At 33.0% G+C, this 22,359-nt stretch overlaps 2 protein-coding genes across 3 annotated transcripts in view; one reads left to right on the top strand and one right to left on the bottom strand.

Moving 5' to 3' along the window:
- Positions 1–22,359, bottom strand: part of LOC145305586 (mannonate dehydratase-like) — a 284,200-nt gene that overhangs the window by 194,393 nt on the left and 67,448 nt on the right. The window lies entirely within an intron of this gene.
- LOC145305522 (uncharacterized) overlaps positions 1–22,359 on the top strand; it is a 48,002-nt gene that overhangs the window by 3,584 nt on the left and 22,059 nt on the right. For both annotated transcript variants that reach the window (XM_080147166.1, XM_080147158.1), the window contains exons 3-10: positions 295–342; positions 985–1,096; positions 4,489–4,566; positions 9,735–9,757; positions 11,168–11,234; positions 11,599–11,725; positions 12,245–12,346; positions 12,998–13,153. In XM_080147166.1, coding sequence (XP_080003292.1) covers positions 295–342; positions 985–1,096; positions 4,489–4,566; positions 9,735–9,757; positions 11,168–11,234; positions 11,599–11,725; positions 12,245–12,346; positions 12,998–13,153 — 713 coding nt within the window. The remainder of the gene's footprint in view (positions 1–294; positions 343–984; positions 1,097–4,488; positions 4,567–9,734; positions 9,758–11,167; positions 11,235–11,598; positions 11,726–12,244; positions 12,347–12,997; positions 13,154–22,359) is intronic.

Genomic DNA, 22,359 nt, shown 5'->3' with positions numbered 1-22,359 from the left:
TTACGTTCACACTCCCTTTAAGTAGTAAGTAAGTTGTGTTTATATTTAGAAAGATCTTATAAATGCCTGTTCTTTACACACACTATTTAGAAAATAGCTCTTAAAAAGCGCCAAGCCTCCTGAGCTCATAAAAAAGAACATTCAAAAAAGAGAAGCTCTAAAATGGTGGAACAAATGAACATTAAATCTTGTAGAGTGTCAAAACTAAATAAGCAGGACTGACCCTAATTACAGAAAAGATAGACACGATAAGCTGCTTCTTTGTTGTGGTAAAATTTGAATTTTGAATCGCAGTTACCTCCACTATTCAACTCACTACACAGTTCTTGCTATTGGAATAAGGTAATTAATATTTGAACAAAGCATTACATTTTTTGCAGAGAGCGGTTAGCATGGTACATATATAAGAGTGTATTATTATATACTGGCGGCTTCGCCCCTAGAGGCCTCTAGGTGCACATAAAATAGTTTCTTAATATAATCTATATTAAGATCAGCGTTAACCAAATAATATTTTTTCGCCGCTAGATGGGGTTAGGTAAATATGTTTCTTAGTTTTTTTTTGCGATTTTTCATAAGAGGATGGTGGTACCCAAAATAGCGTCCCAGAACCTATGATAAGCTCCACTGTAAAGGAGAACTATATAGGTTAAGCGATTTGTGAGATCCTTCGGTACACTGAGACAGACAGACAGTCAAACAGACTGAGATCCTGTTATTTTATTATAAGGATAAGGTGGGTAGTGGGGCGGGGGGGGGGGGGGTAGCTTTTCGTTTGTTTATTATTTTAGTTGGGGTTAGGTAAGGTTATATTTGATATTGGTAAGCCCCACAGGGTTGGGGTACAGATAGAGGCCCCGCAAGGTTTATAGAAATAGTGAATTACCCCTCTCCCCTAACTTTCAGTTTATTTAAAAAAAGGGAGATGTTTTCAGTGCTTAAAAAGCAATTTGAGTGAAAGCGCTAAAATTGCTTTTATTTTAGAAACATACTGTTTGTAGTATGCTGCATGTTGATCTTATTCCTAACTAAACTTAGTGAGGACAGAGACAGTGGGGTTCTATTCACCAACCATACTGCCATAGCATTAACAGAGGTATGTTAATCCTATTCCTAACTAAACTGAGTGAGGACAGAGACAGTGGGGTTCTATTCACCAACCATACTGACATAGCATTGACAGAGGTATGTTAATCCTATTCCTAACTAAACTGAGTGAGGACAGAGACAGTGGGGTTCTATTCACCAACCATACTGCCATAGCATTAACAGAGGTATGTTAATCCTATTCCTAACTAAACAGAGACAGTGGGGTTCTATTCACCAACCATACTGCCATAGCATTAACAGAGGTATGTTATTTCTATTCCTAACTAAGCTGAGTGAGGACAGAGATGGTGGGGTTTTATTCACCAACCATACTGCCATAGCATTGACAGAGGCATGTTAATCCTATTCCTAACTAAACTGAGTGAGGACAGAGACAGTGGGGTTCTATTCACCAACAATACTGCCATAGCATTGACAGAGGTATGTTAATCCTATTCCTAACTAAACTGAGTGAGGACAGAGACAGTGGGGTTCTATTCACCAACCATACTGCCATAGCATTAATAGAGGTATGTTATTTCTATTCCTAACTAAGCTGAGTGAGGACAGAGATAGTGGGGTTTTATTCACCAACCATACTGCCATAGCATTAACAGAGGTATGTTAATCTTATTCCTAACTAAACTGAGTGAGGACAGAGACAGTGGGGTTCTATTCACCAACAATACTGCCATAGCATTGACAGAGGTATGTTAATCCTATTCCTAACTAAACTGAGTGAGGACAGAGACAGTGGGGTTCTATTCACCAACCATACTGCCATAGCATTAACAGAGGTATGTTATTTCTATTCCTAACTAAGCTGAGTGAGGACAGAGATAGTGGGGTTTTATTCACCAACCATACTGCCATAGCATTAACAGAGGTATGTTAATCTTATTCCTAACTAAACTGAGTGAGGACAGAGACAGTGGGGTTCTATTCACCAACAATACTGCCATAGCATTGACAGAGGTATGTTAATCCTATTCCTAACTAAACTGAGTGAGGACAGAGACAGTGGGGTTCTATTCACCAACCATACTGACATAGCATTGACAGAGGTATGTTAATCTTATTCCTAACTAAACTGAGTGAGGACAGAGACAGTGGGGTTCTATTCACCAACAATACTGCCATAGCATTGACAGAGGTATGTTAATCCTATTCCTAACTAAACTGAGTGAGGACAGAGACAGTGGGGTTCTATTCACCAACCATACTGACATAGCATTGACAGAGGTATGTTAATCCTATTCCTAACTAAACTGAGTTAGGACAGAGACAGTGGGGTTCTATTCACCAACCATACTGACATAGCATTGACAGAGGTATGTTAATCTTATTCCTAACTAAACTGAGTGAGGACAGAGACAGTGGGGTTCTATTCACCAACCATACTGACATAGCATTGACAGAGGTATGTTAATCCTATTCCTAACTAAACTGAGTGAGGACAGAGACAGTGGGGTTCTATTCACCAACCATACTGACATAGCATTGACAGAGGTATGTTAATCCTATTCCTAACTAAACTGAGTTAGGACAGAGACAGTGGGGTTCTATTCACCAACCATACTGACATAGCATTGACAGAGGTATGTTAATCTTATTCCTAACTAAACTGAGTTAGGACAGAGACAGTGGGGTTCTATTCACCAACCATACTGACATAGCATTGACAGAGGTATGTTAATCCTATTCCTAACTAAACTGAGTGAGGACAGAGACAGTGGGGTTCTATTCACCAACCATACTGACATAGCATTGACAGAGGTATGTTAATCCTATTCCTAACTAAACTGAGTTAGGACAGAGACAGTGGGGTTCTATTCACCAACCATACTGACATAGCATTGACAGAGGTATGTTAATCTTATTCCTAACTAAACTGAGTTAGGACAGAGACAGTGGGGTTCTATTCACCAACCATACTGACATAGCATTGACAGAGGTATGTTAATCCTATTCCTAACTAAACTGAGTGAGGACAGAGACAGTGGGGTTCTATTCACCAACCATACTGACATAGCATTGACAGAGGTATGTTAATCCTATTCCTAACTAAACTGAGTTAGGACAGAGACAGTGGGGTTCTATTCACCAACCATACTGACATAGCATTGACAGAGGTATGTTAATCTTATTCCTAACTAAACTGAGTTAGGACAGAGACAGTGGGGTTCTATTCACCAACCATACTGACATAGCATTGACAGAGGTATGTTAATCCTATTCCTAACTAAACTGAGTGAGGACAGAGACAGTGGGGTTCTATTCACCAACAATACTGCCATAGCATTGACAGAGGTATGTTAATCCTATTCCTAACTAAACTGAGTTAGGACAGAGACAGTGGGGTTCTATTCACCAACCATACTGACATAGCATTGACAGAGGTATGTTAATCCTATTCCTAACTAAACTGAGTTAGGACAGAGACAGTGGGGTTCTATTCACCAACCATACTGACATAGCATTGACAGAGGTATGTTAATCTTATTCCTAACTAAACTGAGTTAGGACAGAGACAGTGGGGTTCTATTCACCAACCATACTGACATAGCATTGACAGAGGTATGTTAATCCTATTCCTAACTAAACTGAGTGAGGACAGAGACAGTGGGGTTCTATTCACCAACAATACTGCCATAGCATTGACAGAGGTATGTTAATCCTATTCCTAACTAAACTGAGTTAGGACAGAGACAGTGGGGTTCTATTCACCAACAATACTGCCATAGCATTAACAGAGGTAGTAACTTTACAAAAATCATCCATGTGACGTCATAAACATAAGGTATTATTCATCTATTTCTGAGGGATTTCTTTCCCATTTCTCCGCAATCTCCCTTATTTTAATGACGTCACATGACTGATTTTGAGACACTTTGTCCCATTAGCAAAACCCTGTGCACGACACTGTTTTAAATTTCCATATTTGTAGTTTAATGACCTGAATGTCCTTGTTTATTACTATAAACGCATTATATTTGTATTTTATCCAAGCTACTCATGAACATTAATATCCTTGTTATCACAAATGCTACTCTATATCTCCAAATGTTCGTCAGTTACTTCCTATTTTTCCTTTTCAGCTTAAGATAGTAGGCTGTACAGATACCCGAAAAATACCTTTGTCCTAAAGTCTACCAGTACTGGAATACATTTAACTGTTGTAAGAAATATATTTTTTTTTCTCATCTGTTATTAAAGATAGACCACCGTGTGAAGAGTATAATACTATTTAGCCCAAAATCTACAACTCATTATGTCGTCCGATAGCTGTCTGTTATACTATTTCTCTGACTTCTGTTTACTAATCTTATTACTTTTATATTTAAAAGTTTCGCTACTTATGTATGTATCAGTAATTATTCTTGTTTTTTTTTGTTTTAGAGTAATTCTTTGGTATGTAATATGTTTTCTGGAGTCGACACCTTCCTAACTTCAATACTCATGTTCTATCTTCTAGGAATCTATACATCAATCAAATAACACTTAAAAAAAATTTATTTTACATCTAAAAATGTAATTTTTAAAAGCGAAGCATTTCTATTATTAGGGTCGGTCCGTCCGTGCTTCTATACGTCCGTCCGTAATGGTGATCTCTTTTCGTATATTTAAACAGGTTAGAATTGCCAAAATCAAATTTTGCGTTGTGATTCCTATAATAGTTTTAAGTACGATTTCAAAAGCTCAGCAACTCTATAATCGTTGCCAGAAAGTCCGTACGTCCATTTAAAACATGCTGATTTTTTGTTGTTGAATTATTACGTTAGTACGTTAAAATTATCCGATTTATCTAATTTTTTAATACTGATTCCTATTACAACAAGGTACATTGTAATAAGCGAAGCATCTTTATGATTAAGTATTAAAAAATTAGTTTGGACTTAAGCATTATTATTCTGCTTATTCAGTTCTGACACTCTACAAGTGTTAATGTTTGTTTGTCCTATTTAAGAGCTTCGCGTTTGTAGTTGTTGTTATTCTTGTTCTCTTGGTAGCTAAACTTTATCTACTGACAATGATCAGGGATCTAAAGGGATAAGACAATTGTCGATAAATTTATGGACATTGCCATTGATGATACACAAAATTTTCCATCTGTAGTAGTGGTTTAAACGTTTGGACACTCAACCTAATGAACCAACTAATTACAATTTAACAAAAGTCTCCAAGGTTATCAAGCCAACGAAAAAGAATTCGTTTTTATTAAACTTAACGTACATGAAACTAACTCTTAAGAAGAGTTCTTAATTTTATACAAAATTTAGCTATATATTTAGTTATTTCATGCTAATATTCCACATGAAAATCGTATTAAATGTTTCAAACTCATATTACTTGTCTCATTTGCAGTATTAGTCACAATTTATGACTTTATACACGGGCTTAATGTGTTAGGATCCGTAAACAAACATGGATGACAACATCCATAAAAGCGAAGCTTTGAAACGGTAGTATAAACAGACATTAACACTTGTATAGTGTCAGAACTGAATAATTAGAATATAAGAGGTATAAGAGTCGAAGCAAAATTGTAAATACATTTGCTGAAAAACTGCTTGATACAGGATAATGTTTATGGGCATACTTACATTTTTAGGACTTGATTATAGAGTTGCTTCGTTTATAATATTGTATTTTGTTGTCCAAGGAATCAATATACCAAAAATCAGATCGATCGGGATAATTAGATCACATACAAATATGTTGTTGAAAAAGTTTAAAATTATCATGTTTAAAATGAACGTACGGACATTCTGGTAATGATTACAAAGTTGCTACGATTTTCAAATCGTATGTAACTACTACAGGAATCACCTGAAATTCTAACATGCCTAAATTAACAAAAAAAAGCTATCCGTTACAGACGGATGGATGGACGGACCAACCCTAATTATAGAAAAGCTTCGCCTTAAAAAAGTAAAATTTATAAAAATAGGACATCAAATTATCCAGAAAACCTAAATTGGGCCAAGGTTGCACCACCCTCTTTAATGTTAGGCAAGGTTGTTGAAAGAAAGGTTGATCATTGAAAGAAAACGAAGCAGTGGGTTTTGTCGTATTTTCACAGTAGCTTTTGTTAGATTATTTTAGATAAGGTAAATTTTAAAAGGGGTTAGAGCTCCATGCAGGGGCTAGAAATAGGAGAAAAGATACTTTGAAAATACGACCAAACCCGCTACTTTGTTTTCTTTCCATGACCCAGAAGGCTGTTACAATTTGTTAAAAATGGGCTTCCGTCTTGTAAATTAATATCAGGTTAGCTCTTTGTAATGGCTACATTTAAAAGAAATCAAGAAAATATGGAGTTTAGCGACTGTATATTTACCTAAACTAAGCCGACTGTATTTGCATACAGCTGCATTTTCAAAGACTTAAACTGTATAAAGTTATACTTTATTTATTAAAACAAATGCTATCTTTTTTAAACATAAAATTATGATCAGAAACTATTTATATCTGTCAGTTTTTCTAAGAAAAGATTGTAAAGATTCTTATTATCAATATCTTTTTGCAGATATTAAACAATTTGTACTATATCTTTATTAATAACTACATATTATAAAAGCTAAAGATACTCTTTTTAACAGCGCACCTATTTTTGAAGCAGTAGATACAAATTTTAATTTTTTTAATGTTATGCCCTCGTCAAGTTGTAGAAAATCTGCTTACGTCCATAGGGATAAAACGCCCTGAAAAAAACCCAGCCCCCCCCAAAAAAAAAAAATTTAAATAAAGATTTTAAACTGTAGAAACTTGACACATCTTCCTCTTTCCAAGAGGGTAGTCACTAGTATTGAATAAATCACTAACGAAGTTATCGACCATATTTGATTATGTAAACCAACGACTATTTATGAACAAAAAAAAGTAATTAGTTTAGTCACTAACTAGTAATATTACATGAATTTAAATTTCATGAGCCTGAGTTACCATGTCTGATCTACACAGAATAGAAGGAAAACCTGACGACATTGCACTTAATGTAATCAATCACCACACACCACTTTACATCTGTTTGAATGCCCAAATAACCTTACTAAACTAGATGATTTCTCATGGAAGGTGGCGGTACTCTCCACAAAAAATCTGGAATTATAAGAAGCTTCACGGTCGAGGAGAACCATACCGGTTCAGCTGTTGCAAGATATTAAGCTACATACACACACACACAGATACACATCCTGTTCCTTGAAATATTCTTAAAACACTGTTTCTTTTATTATTTCTTACTTATTCATGAGCATTTTAAATAGGTCCTTGCTTTAAGCAGGGAATACAAAGGGCTTAAAAGTGTATAGATTACTAGCGGCTTCGCCCCTAGCCCCTAGGGGCTGTGCCCCAAGACGTTTGATCAAACAAATTTTTCGTATTTTAGATTTAAAAGAAAAATTTAAAAAATTCTTTGTCGGGGGGGGGGGGGGGTAGTCGACCCCACTATTTTATTTTTAGTTTTAAAAAGAAAGAAAAAATTGTGGGGGTATTTTCATTTTCGGGGGTGGGGGGGTTGTCCCAACCCCCAAGAAAATAGTTTTTAACCTTCTCGGGACCTATGAGAAGCTACCCTGTAAAGGAGAGCCCGATCGGTTCAGCAGTTAGCAAGATCCTTCGCTACAAACAAACAAACACACAAACAAACAGACAGACATCGTTCTACTTTGTATTATAGATATCTTGTGCTACTTTTAAAAGCAAAGATTTTTTATAATGGTTAGCTATTTTTGTTAATTTAGACACATTAGAATTGTCATAAAGATTTTAATCTTTGCATGGTAATTCCTAAAACCGTTAGGTACTAGGTATTTAGGAAGCGTATCATTGTATTGAAGTCATTTAAACTAAACTTCTTTATAGAACCAGTTCTTTTTTGATTTAAAAATGATCTCTGCTAAAATATAAAATAGTTAGTAAATGCATTGTTAAAATGAAAGGATGAGATGGGGAATTGTATCTAGTTCCCTCGGGTCTACTTCAATAAAATTATTCTTACACCAACAATTCACAAAAACATTTTCATTTACACCAAATGTTTTTACTGGAAGCAGGGGTAGATTTTCTAACAATAAATTCTACAAAAAATCACGAAACCTTTTAAAGTTTTCTACAAAAAATCACGAAGCCTTTTATAGTGTTTCATTTCACTGAAGAGGCGTGGTAAGAAGGGGAGGAAAAGGGGAAGGGGGTTGTGGGGAAACTTTCCATTAGAATTGTTTGTCAGAGTATCATTCCCTTGTCCCTGACTGGAAGTAAAAAGGAAAAGGGTAATGGGGATTAAATTGATCTACATACTATTTTTCCCTGAATAATTAGCAGTTATCAACAAGAATTAGTTGGAAGATTATTTATTGTCTCTATAAGTTTTTACAATTGTTATATATTTTTACCATCTGAAATAAAAAAATACATAGGTGGGCTAATCTTTGTAATACAGTAAAAGTATGCTTCTCTTTTTGTACCGAAGGATCTCGTTAATAATAGTTAAACAACTATAATGTAAATCAGAGAGAGAGGGGACAATGGGCTGTTCATAACACTAGTCCCCAAAGTTTTATAACAACGATTTCTTGTTCGTTGGCCTAACAACTTTGGGGGCTTTAATGATTTTTGATTGGTTGGTTCATTAAATGTCCAAACGGGTCGACCACTAATTGTAATTTACAAAAGGGGTAATTTTGTTTATCATCATCGGGGATGTACATAAATTTATTGTCTTATCCCTTTAGATCCCTGTATTTTAATAGTGTTCCAATTAACTCTAATAAGAAAGGGTATTAGATTAAATAAAGCTCATATTTCTGTGTATTTTAATCAAATATATATTGATAAGTAGGTTAATAAAATGATTACATTTTCTATAATACAAAGTAGAACAATGTCTGTCAGTCTGTCTGAAGCTTAAGATCTTAGTAACCGCTGAACTGATTAGATTTTACTCGTCAGGGAATATAACTACTGGTCCTGTGGTGTTTTTAGGCCATTTTTCTTTGGTTGTGGGACACCCCCTCGCAAATTAAATCTCCCACAATTTTTTTGGTACCTAATTTATTTTCTCTTAATTAGCAGAGCAAAGTCCCTCGAGGCTAGCGGATAAGCAGAAAGTATTATAGAAGTAAGATACATCGGAATAAAAAAAATGACTGAAATCCAGTAAATTTAATGCTATATGACACAGATATATCCTAAACTGCCAAATATTATTAAGTTAATTATGTTTAGTAATCTGCTCGTCGTTGATAACGATATTCAGGGTTTGATTTTATGTTTCACTTCTAAAAGTATTACTTTCTTATAATTTGCAAGGTTCCTTTAATTTTTCCTTGGATAGCTGTAGCTTAACCCTTTTAAAGTGACGGTTTTTTATCATGGGGCCAGATTGATCATCTAGATCTACTATATATTTTCCTTTATCCCTGAGCTGGATCTTTAAATCATTTTAGTGGTGAGCCAGATAGGGGTGAGCCAACTTTCCACCAATGAGAGCACAGCATTTTATGAAATGCCGCGCTGTGATTGGCTGAAATTCGGCTCACCCCGATCTGTCTCACCACTAAAATGATTTAAAGATCCAGCTCTGGTATGTATTATTTACGGAAACTACCTAACATAATGATTGATGTATGGATAAACCAGGACTTGGTGGATACATGTTCTGCAGGTTAACATTTCTTTTATTATCTCTACAGTGCTACTATAAATTCTTATTTTCAATTTAATATCTGTTGGATTATCTATCAATTGCTTCATGCGGGTGAGGTACTCTGACGTCAGGTCCAACTCAGAACTACTAAGGGGAGCCAAATCTCTCCTCAGTAGTCCTGTTCTAAGACTCGGGTGTTAGGTTATGTAACACAGATCAGACAACCAACTATTTAATTGCACGATTTTTGTCTAAAAGTCCGAAAAGATCTTAATAATGAGTTTCGCCTGTTTTGGGCTACAAGTTGAGCACCGATCAAGAGGGGAACTATTATACTTCCTGTTTTAAGCAGTTACTCAATTGGTAGATTAAATTCAACTATAAAAACTAATTTTATGTAACTTTTTACTCTGATCTTTAATTGTATATCAAAAGATTTCTATCCCGCCTACTCAATAGTTGAATATAAAATTAATATTGTTTTTCGAAAAAGCAAAACAAAGAAAAATTAATAATAAGATTTCTGAAGAAGAAAAGGGAATAATTTTACATTGTTCAAATCTAGAGAGAAAATGAAGATTTTGGTTTTCAATTATAAAAAAAAATCCTATTATGTCTTGTTAAGACTATGAAAAAAATAAAAATTGTAAAAGATGGAAAATTATTTGTATTTTTCTTTGTGCAAAAAATTGATAATGAAGTGTATCTTAATTGCAATAATTGATTCAAGGACATTAAAGCATGGCTCGGCAGCTGCGCATAAGCCTCAAATTTAAACATGTCAAAAAAATAAAAATTCAAAAAGATGAATTGTCTGTTTATATAGGAACAGGTTTTCACAACCAGCTAAATTTTCTAAATTATGATTTGACATTTTTTATCGATGCGTACGCCTGACTGCCAAGCCTTGTAAATCCATTTCCCTAATGGACAAACAACATAAAACTTGGAGAAGATGTAATCAAATAGTTCACTTTATTTCTAACTAGCGGCTACGCCCCAAGAGGCCTCTAGTGGCCTTTAAATGTTTTTTTTTATTTTAAATATCTAATTTGAGAAATAACTTGTCTATGTTTTCAATTGTTAAACTATGCTAGCGACACTATGCGGCGGAAATATTTAATATTTTTGATTTTATTGTGATTTCTATTAAGAAGGGTGGTGGTACCCTCCCCCAAAATAGTTATAAACCTTCCCGGGACCTATGAGAAGCTACCCTGTCACGGAGAACCCGATCGGTTCAGCGGCGGTTAGCGAGATCCTTCGGTACAGACACACAGACACACAGATACACACACAGATACACACACAGATACACACACAGACATCCTGTTACTTTAGTATAAGGATAAAAATCCAACTTCCAGAGAAATTCACGTTCAACAAAACCAACTCATAAATTTATATTCATAATTGTTTTAATTATAGAAGCCCAAACCCCTCCTTTGCCTTTGCAAGTCAAACAGCCTTGAAAATGTATGGCCTTAATCAAAAGGTAATTATATTTAATAATTCTTTCTTTTCAGGGAAGCTTGAGTGATCTACCTTATAGGCTAGAGCATGGGTTTATTTTATTTCCCTCAGTTTTGTTGAACCTATCCTTTTATAAAAAGTAGGAGGTCTTTTTTATCTAAAGCTTAATATCTCATTAACCACTTAACTAAATGACTTTTCCTTTTTAGAGAACCTTCACTTAGGTCCCAGGATGGTTTTAGGCTGTTTTCTATACCCCATTAAATGCCCTAGATGCTAGAGATGCAGCCGCTGGTTTTTAATATAATAATGTTAAGGAGAACTAAATATTTCAACAATAGATCAAGAATCAAAAGATATACATTGACATTGATAAAATCTTTCAGGCCATCCCAATCAAGGAGAGTGTATGGCACGCCCCCTTGATGATCCTGCTGCCACTGTTCTGCGCCATCCTGTTGTCCTTGCCAGCTCCCCTGCTACAACTATCCCATCCTCTTACTGTAATCCCAGGTAATATAACATCCTGTTGTCCATGCCAGCTCCCCTCCCACAACTATTCCATCCTCTGACTGTAATCTCAGGTAATATAACATCCTGTTATCCATGCCAGCTCCACTGCTACAAATATCCCATCCTTTGACTGTAATTCCAGGTAATATAACATCCTGTTGTCCATGCCAGCTCCACTGCTACAACTATCCCATCCTCTGACTGTAATCTCAGGTAATATAACATCCTGTTATCCATGCCAGCTCCCCTGCTACAACTATCTCATCCTCTTGACTGTAATCCCAGGTAATATAACATCCTGTTGTCCTTGCCAGCTCCTTTGCTACAACTATCCTATCCTCTGACTGTAATCCCAGATAATCCCAGGTTGTTGACGGCATACAATCCCATGCAAAGACTTCTTTTAAATTGAAGAAGAGGAAAAAATATAATGAGAAATACTGATTTTAAATATTGATACCTTTTATATATTGACAATACACTTTTCCTGTTTGTAATAAATATATTTGTTGTGTGTAGGTCGTGGAATATGTCTGGATCCAGCAAATATAAATTATCAGACAAGCATAGCTACTCTATCATACTGTTTGCCTATTCTTACCCTGGTTATACTTATTATAGGTATGGTATATTGTTTATCATTATACAAGCATAGCAACTATATTCTAACGTTTGCATGTTTGGTAAAGCTTTTTCTATTTCTAACATTAAAGGCTGAATTCATTTTTACTTTAATTAAAATCCATAATTTAAGTTATATTTTTTCTGAACATTTAAATAAAAGGATATGAACATCAAAATAGAGCAAGAATGAAAATATACATTAAGGACTTAGAAAACGGCAGATACATTAATTATCTTTTATTAACACTTTTGAAAGGGTGCGACTTAAAGATTTGGACTAAAATTTGAATATCATCTTAACTAATTAATTAACGCTTACAACGAAGGAACATACTTTAATAATAGAAAAGCTTTGCCTTAACATATAAAATACTAAAATCAAACTTAGATATATTATACAAGTGTAATAGAAAATTGGAATCATGAAAAGCAAACGAAGTAGCGGGTTTCGTCGTGTTTTCACAGTACCTTTTATCCTATTTCTGGCCCCTGCGGGAGGCTCTAACCATGCGCGAACATTTTTCCCAACCATATACGGAAATCATTAACATTTACATAACCTAAAATAATCTATCAAAAGCTACCGTAAAAAAACGAAGAAACCCGCTACTTCGTTTTCTTTCCTTGATCCGTAAATTGTTTGTTTAGCCCTTGGAATTCGTCGCTGTTTGTCCTGTACCGGAGGTGAGTGTATCTCATCCTTCTGCAAGGAAGAAATATTCCTTGGTATTGTGACCCTGCCCTATGCTCTTGTCAATGTGGCCAAGCTGCTGCCTTTGATCAACACGCATCTTGTTAGGATTGGTAAGATTTTGTGACAATGGAGCTTTTTTATATTTTACTTTGTCTGCAACTATGTGCGCCATTTTTTTGTTTAATTTTTTTTCAGATCAAAATATAAAAAATGATTATGGAAAGAAAACGAAGTAGCTGGTTTCGTCGTATTTTCGCAGTAGCTTTTGATAGGATATATTAGGTTAGGTAAATATTAATAATTGCTCGGCAGGGTTAGGAAATTGGCCCCGCAGGGTCAGAGCCCCTCGCAGGGTCTAGAAAAAGGAGTAAAGCTACTGTGAAAATAAGACGAAACCCGCTACTTCGTTTTCTTTCCATGATTCTAAAAACAACATAGTTAGGGCATGTCCGTGAGGGGACAAGCATACAAAATAGTCTGTTTATGGTTCTTATTAGATAAGTGAGAAACTTATATCCTTTTACTAAAGTAAAACTGAGCCAACTTTTATCTCCTTTACAGGGTAGCTTCTCATAGGTCGACCTCTCTCCCCATAAAAATCCCCCTTTCATCTTACATTTTTTCACTTTTTCTTTTTAAATAAAAATAAAAAATGTGTCATAAAATTCAACTCCCTCCTCCTCAAGTGCCCTTTGGCCTCTAGGGGCGTAACCGCTATTACTAGATACTACGTAGAAATAAAATTATAATTGTTTAATTTACACCTCTGCTGTAAGAAATATAGAAATACATTTCTAACAAATGTTGGGACAGAATTTACTATTAATAGAATGAATAATAAATAACACTAAACACGAATTTGTTTTTCACACTATAAAAGGAAATATATTTATTTAGTTTCAACAAGCATTTGTAAATAATCAATTTGTCCTATTATATTTAGTAGTGTGATTTTCTGAAGTTTTTTTTTACTCTCGTTGAATACAGGGATCTAAAGGGATAATACAGTGGCCGATAAATTGGTGTATATGCCCAATGATAATACACAAATTATCCCTTCTGTAGATTAAAATAAGAGGTTGAAACGTTTGAACACTCAACAATAAAAATGAAAGTCCCCAAAGTTGTTAAGCCAACGAATAAGAAAACGTTATAATAAAACTTTAGGGACTAGTTTAATAAACAGCCCATTGTCCTTTACCTCAATGATATAATGAGTAGTGTGATTTTCTAAAAGTTTTTTTTATTTTTTATACATTAACATTGAATTTTATGCTGAATGTAATATTAGCTGCTTTAGTAGTATGGGGTAGAAAAATGACTTAAATCACATTACCATGATAACAGAGCTTTCCTGAAAAGCACAACCCTATCAGAGCATCCATTTCTATATTTCCAACAAAAACCTTACTACTTTATGTTATAGGATTGCCCATACTTTTTAAAGTCCATTATAATTTATGCCTTTTACATACATGTCTAAAAGGTGCACACTATTTAAAGGTTATATTATGCATGTATGTACATAACAAGGATGACAACATCCATAAAAGCGAAGCACTGAAATGGTAGGACAAACAGACATTAACACTTGTATAGTGTCAGAACTGAATAATCAGAATATAAATGTATAAGATTCGAAGCAAAATTGTAAGTAAATTTGTTGAAAAACTGCTTGTACAGAATAATGTTTATGAACATACTTACATTTTTAGGACTTGATTTTAGAGTTGCATCGTTTATAATTTTGTACTTTATTGTCCCAGGAATCAGTATATCAAAAATCAGATCCAACAGGTAATTAGCCCTAGTAATCTCTGTCTCAGCAATTTACCTTTTTTTGTGCTTATATAAGCATTTTTGTCAGATTTAAGTAGGACGTGCTCACATCGGGAAAGTCCGCACTTTACAACAAAAGTGGCTTACTTAAATCGGACATGTCGGACTAACGAGCCATTTTCGTAGGTTAATTGCTTACTTGAAGAACTATTATTGCCCTATAAACCCCTAAAAATCCCCAAAACTAAGGGTGGCTGATAAGAATCAGCCAAATCGGACGCTTTTGACGTAAATGTCTTACAGATTAAGATTTTAATCCGGATTATTTTTCCTCAAAATTTAATCCCTTCTCAGCCATTTAGGCTATATTTGTAGTTGATTGCTTACTTAAACAAGCCATTTTTGTGATTAATGTCCTACTTATATCTTCCATTTTTGCTACAAAATCCTTACTTAAACAAGCAATTTTTGTGATTAATGTCCTACTTATATCTTCCATTTTTGCTACAAAATCCTTACTTAAACAAGCCATTTTTGGGATTGATTGCTTACCTAAATCCTCCATTTTTGCTGCAAAACCCTTACTTAAGTAAGCCATTTTTGGGGTTGATTACTTACTTAAATCATCCATTTTTGTTGCAAAATTCTTACTTAAATGAGCCATTTTTGGGGTTGATTACTTATTTAAGTAAGGATTTTGCAACCAAAATGGATGATTTAAGTAAGTAATCAACCCCAAAAATGGCTTATTTAAGTAAGGATTTTGTAGCAAAAATGGATGATTTAAGTAAGCAATCAACCCCAAAAATGGCTTATTTAAGTAAGGTTTTTGCAACAAAAATGGATGATTTAAGTAAGTAATCAACCCCAAAAATGGCTTATTTAAGTAAGGATTTTGAAACAAAAATGGATGATTTAAGTAAGCAATCAACCCCAAAAATGGCTTATTTAAGTAAGGTTTTTGCAACAAAAATGGATGATTTAAGTAAGTAATCAACCCCAAAAATGGCTTATTTAAGTAAGGTTTTTGCAACAAAAATGGATGATTTAAGTAAGCAATCAACCCCAAAAATGGCTTATTTAAAAAAGGTTTTTGCAACAAAAATGGATGATTTAAGTAAGTAATCAACCCCAAAAATGGCTTGTTTAAGTAAGGTTTTTGCAACAAAAATGGATGATTTAAGTAAGCAATCAACCCCAAAAATGGCTTATTTAAGTAAGGATTTTGCAACCAAAATGGATGATTTAAGTAAGTAATCAACCCCAAAAATGGCTTATTTAAGTAAGGTTTTTGCAACAAAAATGGATGATTTAAGTAAGCAATCAACCCCAAAAATGGCTTATTTAAGTAAGGATTTTGCAACCAAAATGGATGATTTAAGTAAGTAATCAACCCCAAAAATGGCTTATTTAAGTAAGGATTTTGCAACCAAAATGGATGATTTTAGTAAGCCATTTTTGGGGTTGATTGCTTACTTAAATCATCCATTTTTGCTACAAAATCCTTACTTAAATAAGCCATTTTAGGGGTTGATTACTTACTTAAATCATCCATTTTTGTTGCAAAATCCTTACTTAAATAAGCCATTTTTGGGGTTGATTGCTTACTTAAATCATCCATTTTTGTTGCAAAAACCTCACTTAAATAAGCCATTTTTGGGGTTGATTGTTTATTTAAATCTTCCATTTTTGCTGCAAAATCCTTACTTAAGCAAGCCATTTTTTGTGATTAATTTCCTACTTTCATGATAAAAATTGGTAAAATTGAACCTATATTGCTGTAAAAAAAAACTAAAAAAACTTTATAAGTCAAATTATATTAAACTACATGATATTATACAGTATTACAATACATTCAAAAATTTTATATTCTTTTCAAGTTTAAAAAATGACTGATGAAAATTTGTTTTAAATTGATACAAATAAGATTTTAAAATCAAATTCATTAGTTTTCTGGATAAATCAATCTTCTGTTTCTGATTTAAAGTTGTGTTATAAAGTTCCAGCAAAACCACTCTAACCACAGACTGAAACAATCTGTCTTTGAAGTGATTCTAATGTACTCTAATGATATTTTGATTGATTGATCAACTCTGTTCTTCAATGAAGTGAACTCCTGAGAAAAAATTACAAAAAATGAAATATATCTTAATATACTGATATGAAATACACAAAACTACTCTTTCTAACATATGTTTCTTTAATATTTAACAATAAATATTCATGAATCACTATTAACATTTAGAATAAATAAATACTAGTAAAATAAAGAAAATATCTAATATAGTATTTGTCATTTGGGGTTAGACTTTTATTCAAAAAATAAATTTAAAGCGATTATATATAAAAACAAGCAATGAAGTGCACTGATGTCTAAGAGGGGAAGGGTGTACAGGTATGATAACCCCCAACCCTCAATGAAATTTGGCATTCAGGAACTATGACATCATTGTGAAGCTTCTATGACACACAAAAAGTATTTTTTAGGGTTTAAAAACCATATTACTTAGTGAATCAAAAAAAGTAGCATATGTTCTTGATCTCCCTTAGATTTCCCCACAAGAAAATATTTAAAAAAAGAGCCTAAATTTTGAAAAAGTAACTTAAGAAAAAGTAACTTTTTAAATGAAACAACTTTTTTAACAAAATTAAGGTAAAAATCCCTTTATTTTTGTTACTAGCAGAAAACTTACAAAAAGTGTAATAAAAAACTAAGTTTTAAGTTGAAAGCATTTTTTTGAGTCTTGTAAGGTTAATGATATTTTTATGATCCTAACTTTATTAACAAAAAAGATATCAACAAAATAAAATTTCATCAAAAGAGTTTTTATTTTCAAAAGCATAATTTACCAGAGATCTAAAGAGATATGTCAAAAAGGGGGCGAAATAAATGTTGAAATTAATCCTTTATTATACACATTGTAAAGAAAAAATAATATTTTTTAAGTTAAAAGCATTTTTCTATTATTGGGGTTAATTATCCCCACAAATTTTAGCCCCAAGGTAAAAAGTTTTGGGAATAAAACAGATTTACAACTTGAAATGGAAATTACCACCCCTTTCAAAAAAAAGCTTGGAAGTCCTTGAAAGTACTTAAAAATGTAAGAATCGATCTAACACCTCCAAAAAATTGGCAAAACTTAATAAAAATATGAAGATTGTTAGCATAATTATTCCTAAAAATGTCATCTCTTTATCTTTTATAAACCCTGAACCACTTCATTATGCAATTTCCATTTTTCTGGATATTTTGCTATGGTAGTCCATAAGTGTACAGATTTACTGTATATTATTTCTATTTGTTAAAGCAACACATATGATAAAAGAAAAATATTCTGTTTAAAGTAAAATGCTTATGTATCGATCAAAAAATAATTTTTTTTGATTTTTTACTGATCCACTTCATTATGCAAATCCAAAGAAAATCAATGGGAAAAGTTTTATTTTGCAATTTTCTCCTCTTTTGAAGATTGAATCTGATAAAATAAAAAATTTTTATAAATAAGAAATATTTGAAAAAAAGAAATTTGACCCTTATCACTTTAGAGGACAGCTGCTGAACCCCAGTTTTATGGATGAAGTTAAATACTTGTTGAAGATATAAATTACCCTCAAAAGTATAAAAAAATGTTTTTTTGTGTGTTTAAAAAAATCCATTTTAAAATCTTGATTTTGAGGATGGTGGCCTTTAAGGTGCTCCTACTGGTGGTGATGGTGAGCCAAATGTTATCAGAGTGCATGCCCATGATGACAACTTATATATTGCACTATGGTCCAATTTTTGTAGTCATAGCAGCCTCAAGCCAAGCAGTAATAAAATAGAAAAAAATGCAATTTAAACTACTCTAATTCATAAGGTAAATATTGTAGTTTTTAGATGATGGTTATATTTTGTGTCGGGAGGCTCCATTGGAGGCTGCTATGACTACAAAAAATCATACATAGGTTAATAGACAAGTTGTTGTAATGGGCATGTACTTAGATAACATTTGGCTCACCATCACCATCACCTGGAGTATCTCAAAGGTCATCATCCTTAAAATCTAAATTTTAAAGGTAATTTTTTTAATACATGAAAAAACATTTTTGTATACTTTTAAGGGTAATTTTTATCTTTAACATGTATTAAGCTACATCCATTAGACTGGAGGTCAGCAGTTGTCCTCTAAAGTGATAAAGGTTGAATTTCTTTTTTTCTAATATTTCTTATTTAGAAAATTCATTAACTTCTACCTTATACTGTTTTTCACAATAATCAATGCATAAATCCCTTGAAAAATTGTTATTTTATCAGATTCAATCTTCAAAAGAGGAGAAAAGTGCATAAAAAATGTTTCTCCATTGATTTTCTTTGGATTTGCATAATGAAGTAGACCAGTAAAAAAATCCAAAAATATAGTTTTTCATTGATACATAATCATTTTACTTTAAAAAGAATATTTTTCTTTCATCATATGTGTTGCTTTAACAAATAGAAACAATGTACAGTAAATCTGTACACTTATGGACTACCATAGACAAAATATCCAGGAAAATGGAAATTGCATAATGAAGTGGTTCAGGGTTTAGGAGTTGAAAAAATCATGTTATCCCCTTTCTGTCTCAGATGGACGGACAGACAGATTGACATTTCAAATAATAGAGTAGCTTCACTACTAATTATAGAGTAGCTTTGCTACTAAAAATAAGCTCAGAACTCATATTTATAGTTTTAGGGGGGTCTTTTGCTCCACTAGCCTCTATAAAGGAAGTCCCGAAATGAAATCTGTAATGGTTACTTCTTAAGTTATGTTAAAAAAGTTTTCTTTATAAAAATCAGATTAATATCTTTAAAAATAAGCTCAGAACTTATATTTTTAGTGTTTTGGGGGTTCTTTTGTTCCACAAGCCCCTAGAAGAAAAGTCCCAAAATTCAATGTTTACATTATACAGGTAGTTCCAATCATATAAATGAGCTTACAAGCTATAAAAACAAGCCCAACAATCCAGGGCAAAATTTGGTACTGAATTATAAATATTATTGTATCATTTGCTGCATAACTAAAACACACACACATAGAAAAACTTTTGGGTACCTATATTTTTGGGTACCCCAATGCCATAGAAATGATAAAGGAGTAATAAAAGAATTTTATTTGTGTAAGAAATATATTTAGAAAGTTTTTAAAAAAAAAACAGAGGGGGATAGGAATGAGGATACTTTGTTAAATAGTTTAATGTTGCTGCCCTACTTATGGATATACTTATCCTTGTTTCAAATTCGTAAAGTATAATGTTGCTGTGCTAAATATGTATGTTACTGTCCTTGTTAACATTAGAAGGAATAATGTTGCTGCGTTACTAATGTCCTTGTTAAATTTAGATTATTATAATGTTGCTGACAAACTTGTGGAAATAAATGCACTAGTTAAAATCAGTAATTTACCACAAAAATGGCACAATTAAGTAAGCAATTTACTTTTTTCATAATTACTCCACGAGGAGAGATTACTAGGGACAGCATAATATAATTTTGCTGCGCTATTTATGAATATACTTCAACATCACTTAAACATCACTATTGTATGATATTGCTGCTCTACTTTTATTTATACTTGTCCATGTTAAATTCAGTATAGTAAAATAATGCTGTTCTTCTTATGAACATACTTGTCCTTATACCAGTATTACCTCTAGGGGCTCGGTGACGCTTCGGGTGCAATTCCTATCCACGCCACATTGAACCTACTCTGTGTTTTAAATTGTAGTGTAACGCGCTCAATCGCCCATTGTATTAAGTAAGGTAACACCCAATAGACAACTAAATCTTTGATTGCACGAATTTTGTCTAGAGTCCTAACTGCATTTTTAGTCCATTGTCGTATCCCTTACATATCTGATAGTATTGGATAACAATAAAATATAATGTGGAGGGATAGGTCAATAGCAGATAAATAATGCATTAACATTAGTTAAAATATAATTTCCATCGTGATAGTTTTATTAACCATGCTACAATGTTACGAGGAGGGATAGGACACTTAGAGGTTAGTTAATATACAGCCATTGGTCAAAATTTTTATGATTTTCACCAAATTTTTACGAGTTTCACCAACAACTTGTATCCACCGCAGCGTAAAGATAATAATTTTTAAGCTGTAAGGGACAGGAATCTTAATGGATAAGACAATGCATGATAAATTATAATACTCCCTAATGATAATAAACAAGATTACTCCTTCAAGATTTAAGTTATTGGTTGAAAATTTACTCATACAACAAATAAAATAATGTTTTTATAAAACTCTGGATGCCATTGTAATTAACAATCCAATGCCCCCCACCTCCCTGGTGAAGGATTATTTATCACATCGTTTTAAAAGCAAGGATACAAAATTTTATCATAAAATTAATTCAAGATTTGTTGTTTTATTCAGAGTTGCTCAGAAATTGTTTTTAAACCGCGGAAATTAATTAAATTCTGAGCCATACGGGAATAGTTATTTATTGTATTATATCATAAACAACTTTCCCGAATTTAACAAGGATGACAACATCCATAAAAGCGAAGCTCTGAAACGGTAGGACAAACGGACATTAACACTTGTATAATGTCAAAACTGAATAATCAGAATGTAAATGTATAAGAGTCAAAGCGAAATTGTAAGTAAATTTGTTGAAAAACTGCTTGATACAGGATAATATTTATGGACATACTTACATTTTTAGAACTTGATTATAGAGTTGTTTCGCTTATAATATTGCACTTTGTTATCCCAGGAATCAGTATACAAAAATTCAGACCAATCGGATAATTAGAACACATACAAATTTGATTTGTTGTTAAAAATGTAAAAAAAAAATCAACATGTTTAAAATGGACGTACGGACATTCTGGTAATGATTATAGAGTTGCTACGCTTTCTAACTCGTACCTAACTTCTACAGGAATCACCATACAAAGTTTGAAATCGATAGGACAATTCTAACATGCCTAAATTAACGAAAAAAAGCTATCCGTTACGGACGGACGGACCGACCCTAATTATAGAAAAGCTTCGCTTTTAAAAACAGTATATGAATTTAAAAATTAGAATTATTTATAGCATCGTATTATAGTTAGCTTTCTGCGGATATTAGATTTAAAAATTTAAAAGTTTAAAACCAGTTTTGTTAGCTCTGAATGGTCGAAGGACCTGGCAAAGAAAACTGATTTTAATTTTATGGTTTTTATTTTAATACTCGTGGAAAATTGTCTGTAATAAGTTGCTATATAGAATTTTTTAGTATGGATTAGAACCGGTTCTAATTCAGCGGATTTTAATTGGTTTTGAAGCCATACTGGAAAAAAAATATTTTCGGTACTAGGGCATACTGAAAAAACATTATATCCTGTTTTTTATGAATACAAAAATGTACATAAGATTAAAACCAGTTTTGTTTACCCGTGCCTTTGGAATCTCGGGCTAACAAAACTGGTTTAAAATCACACAAAAAAAATGTAAAAAAATTTAAAAATCAACATATTTCAATTGGACGTACAAACTTCCTGTTCATA

Source organism: Acartia tonsa, chromosome 2 (assembly GCF_053477335.1).
Source record: "Acartia tonsa isolate MP-2025a chromosome 2, ASM5347733v1, whole genome shotgun sequence".
NCBI classification, from domain to species: domain Eukaryota; kingdom Metazoa; phylum Arthropoda; class Copepoda; order Calanoida; family Acartiidae; genus Acartia; species Acartia tonsa.
The sequence above is the reverse complement of the archived record's forward strand: the minus strand, read 5'-3'. Positions and strand labels throughout refer to the sequence as shown.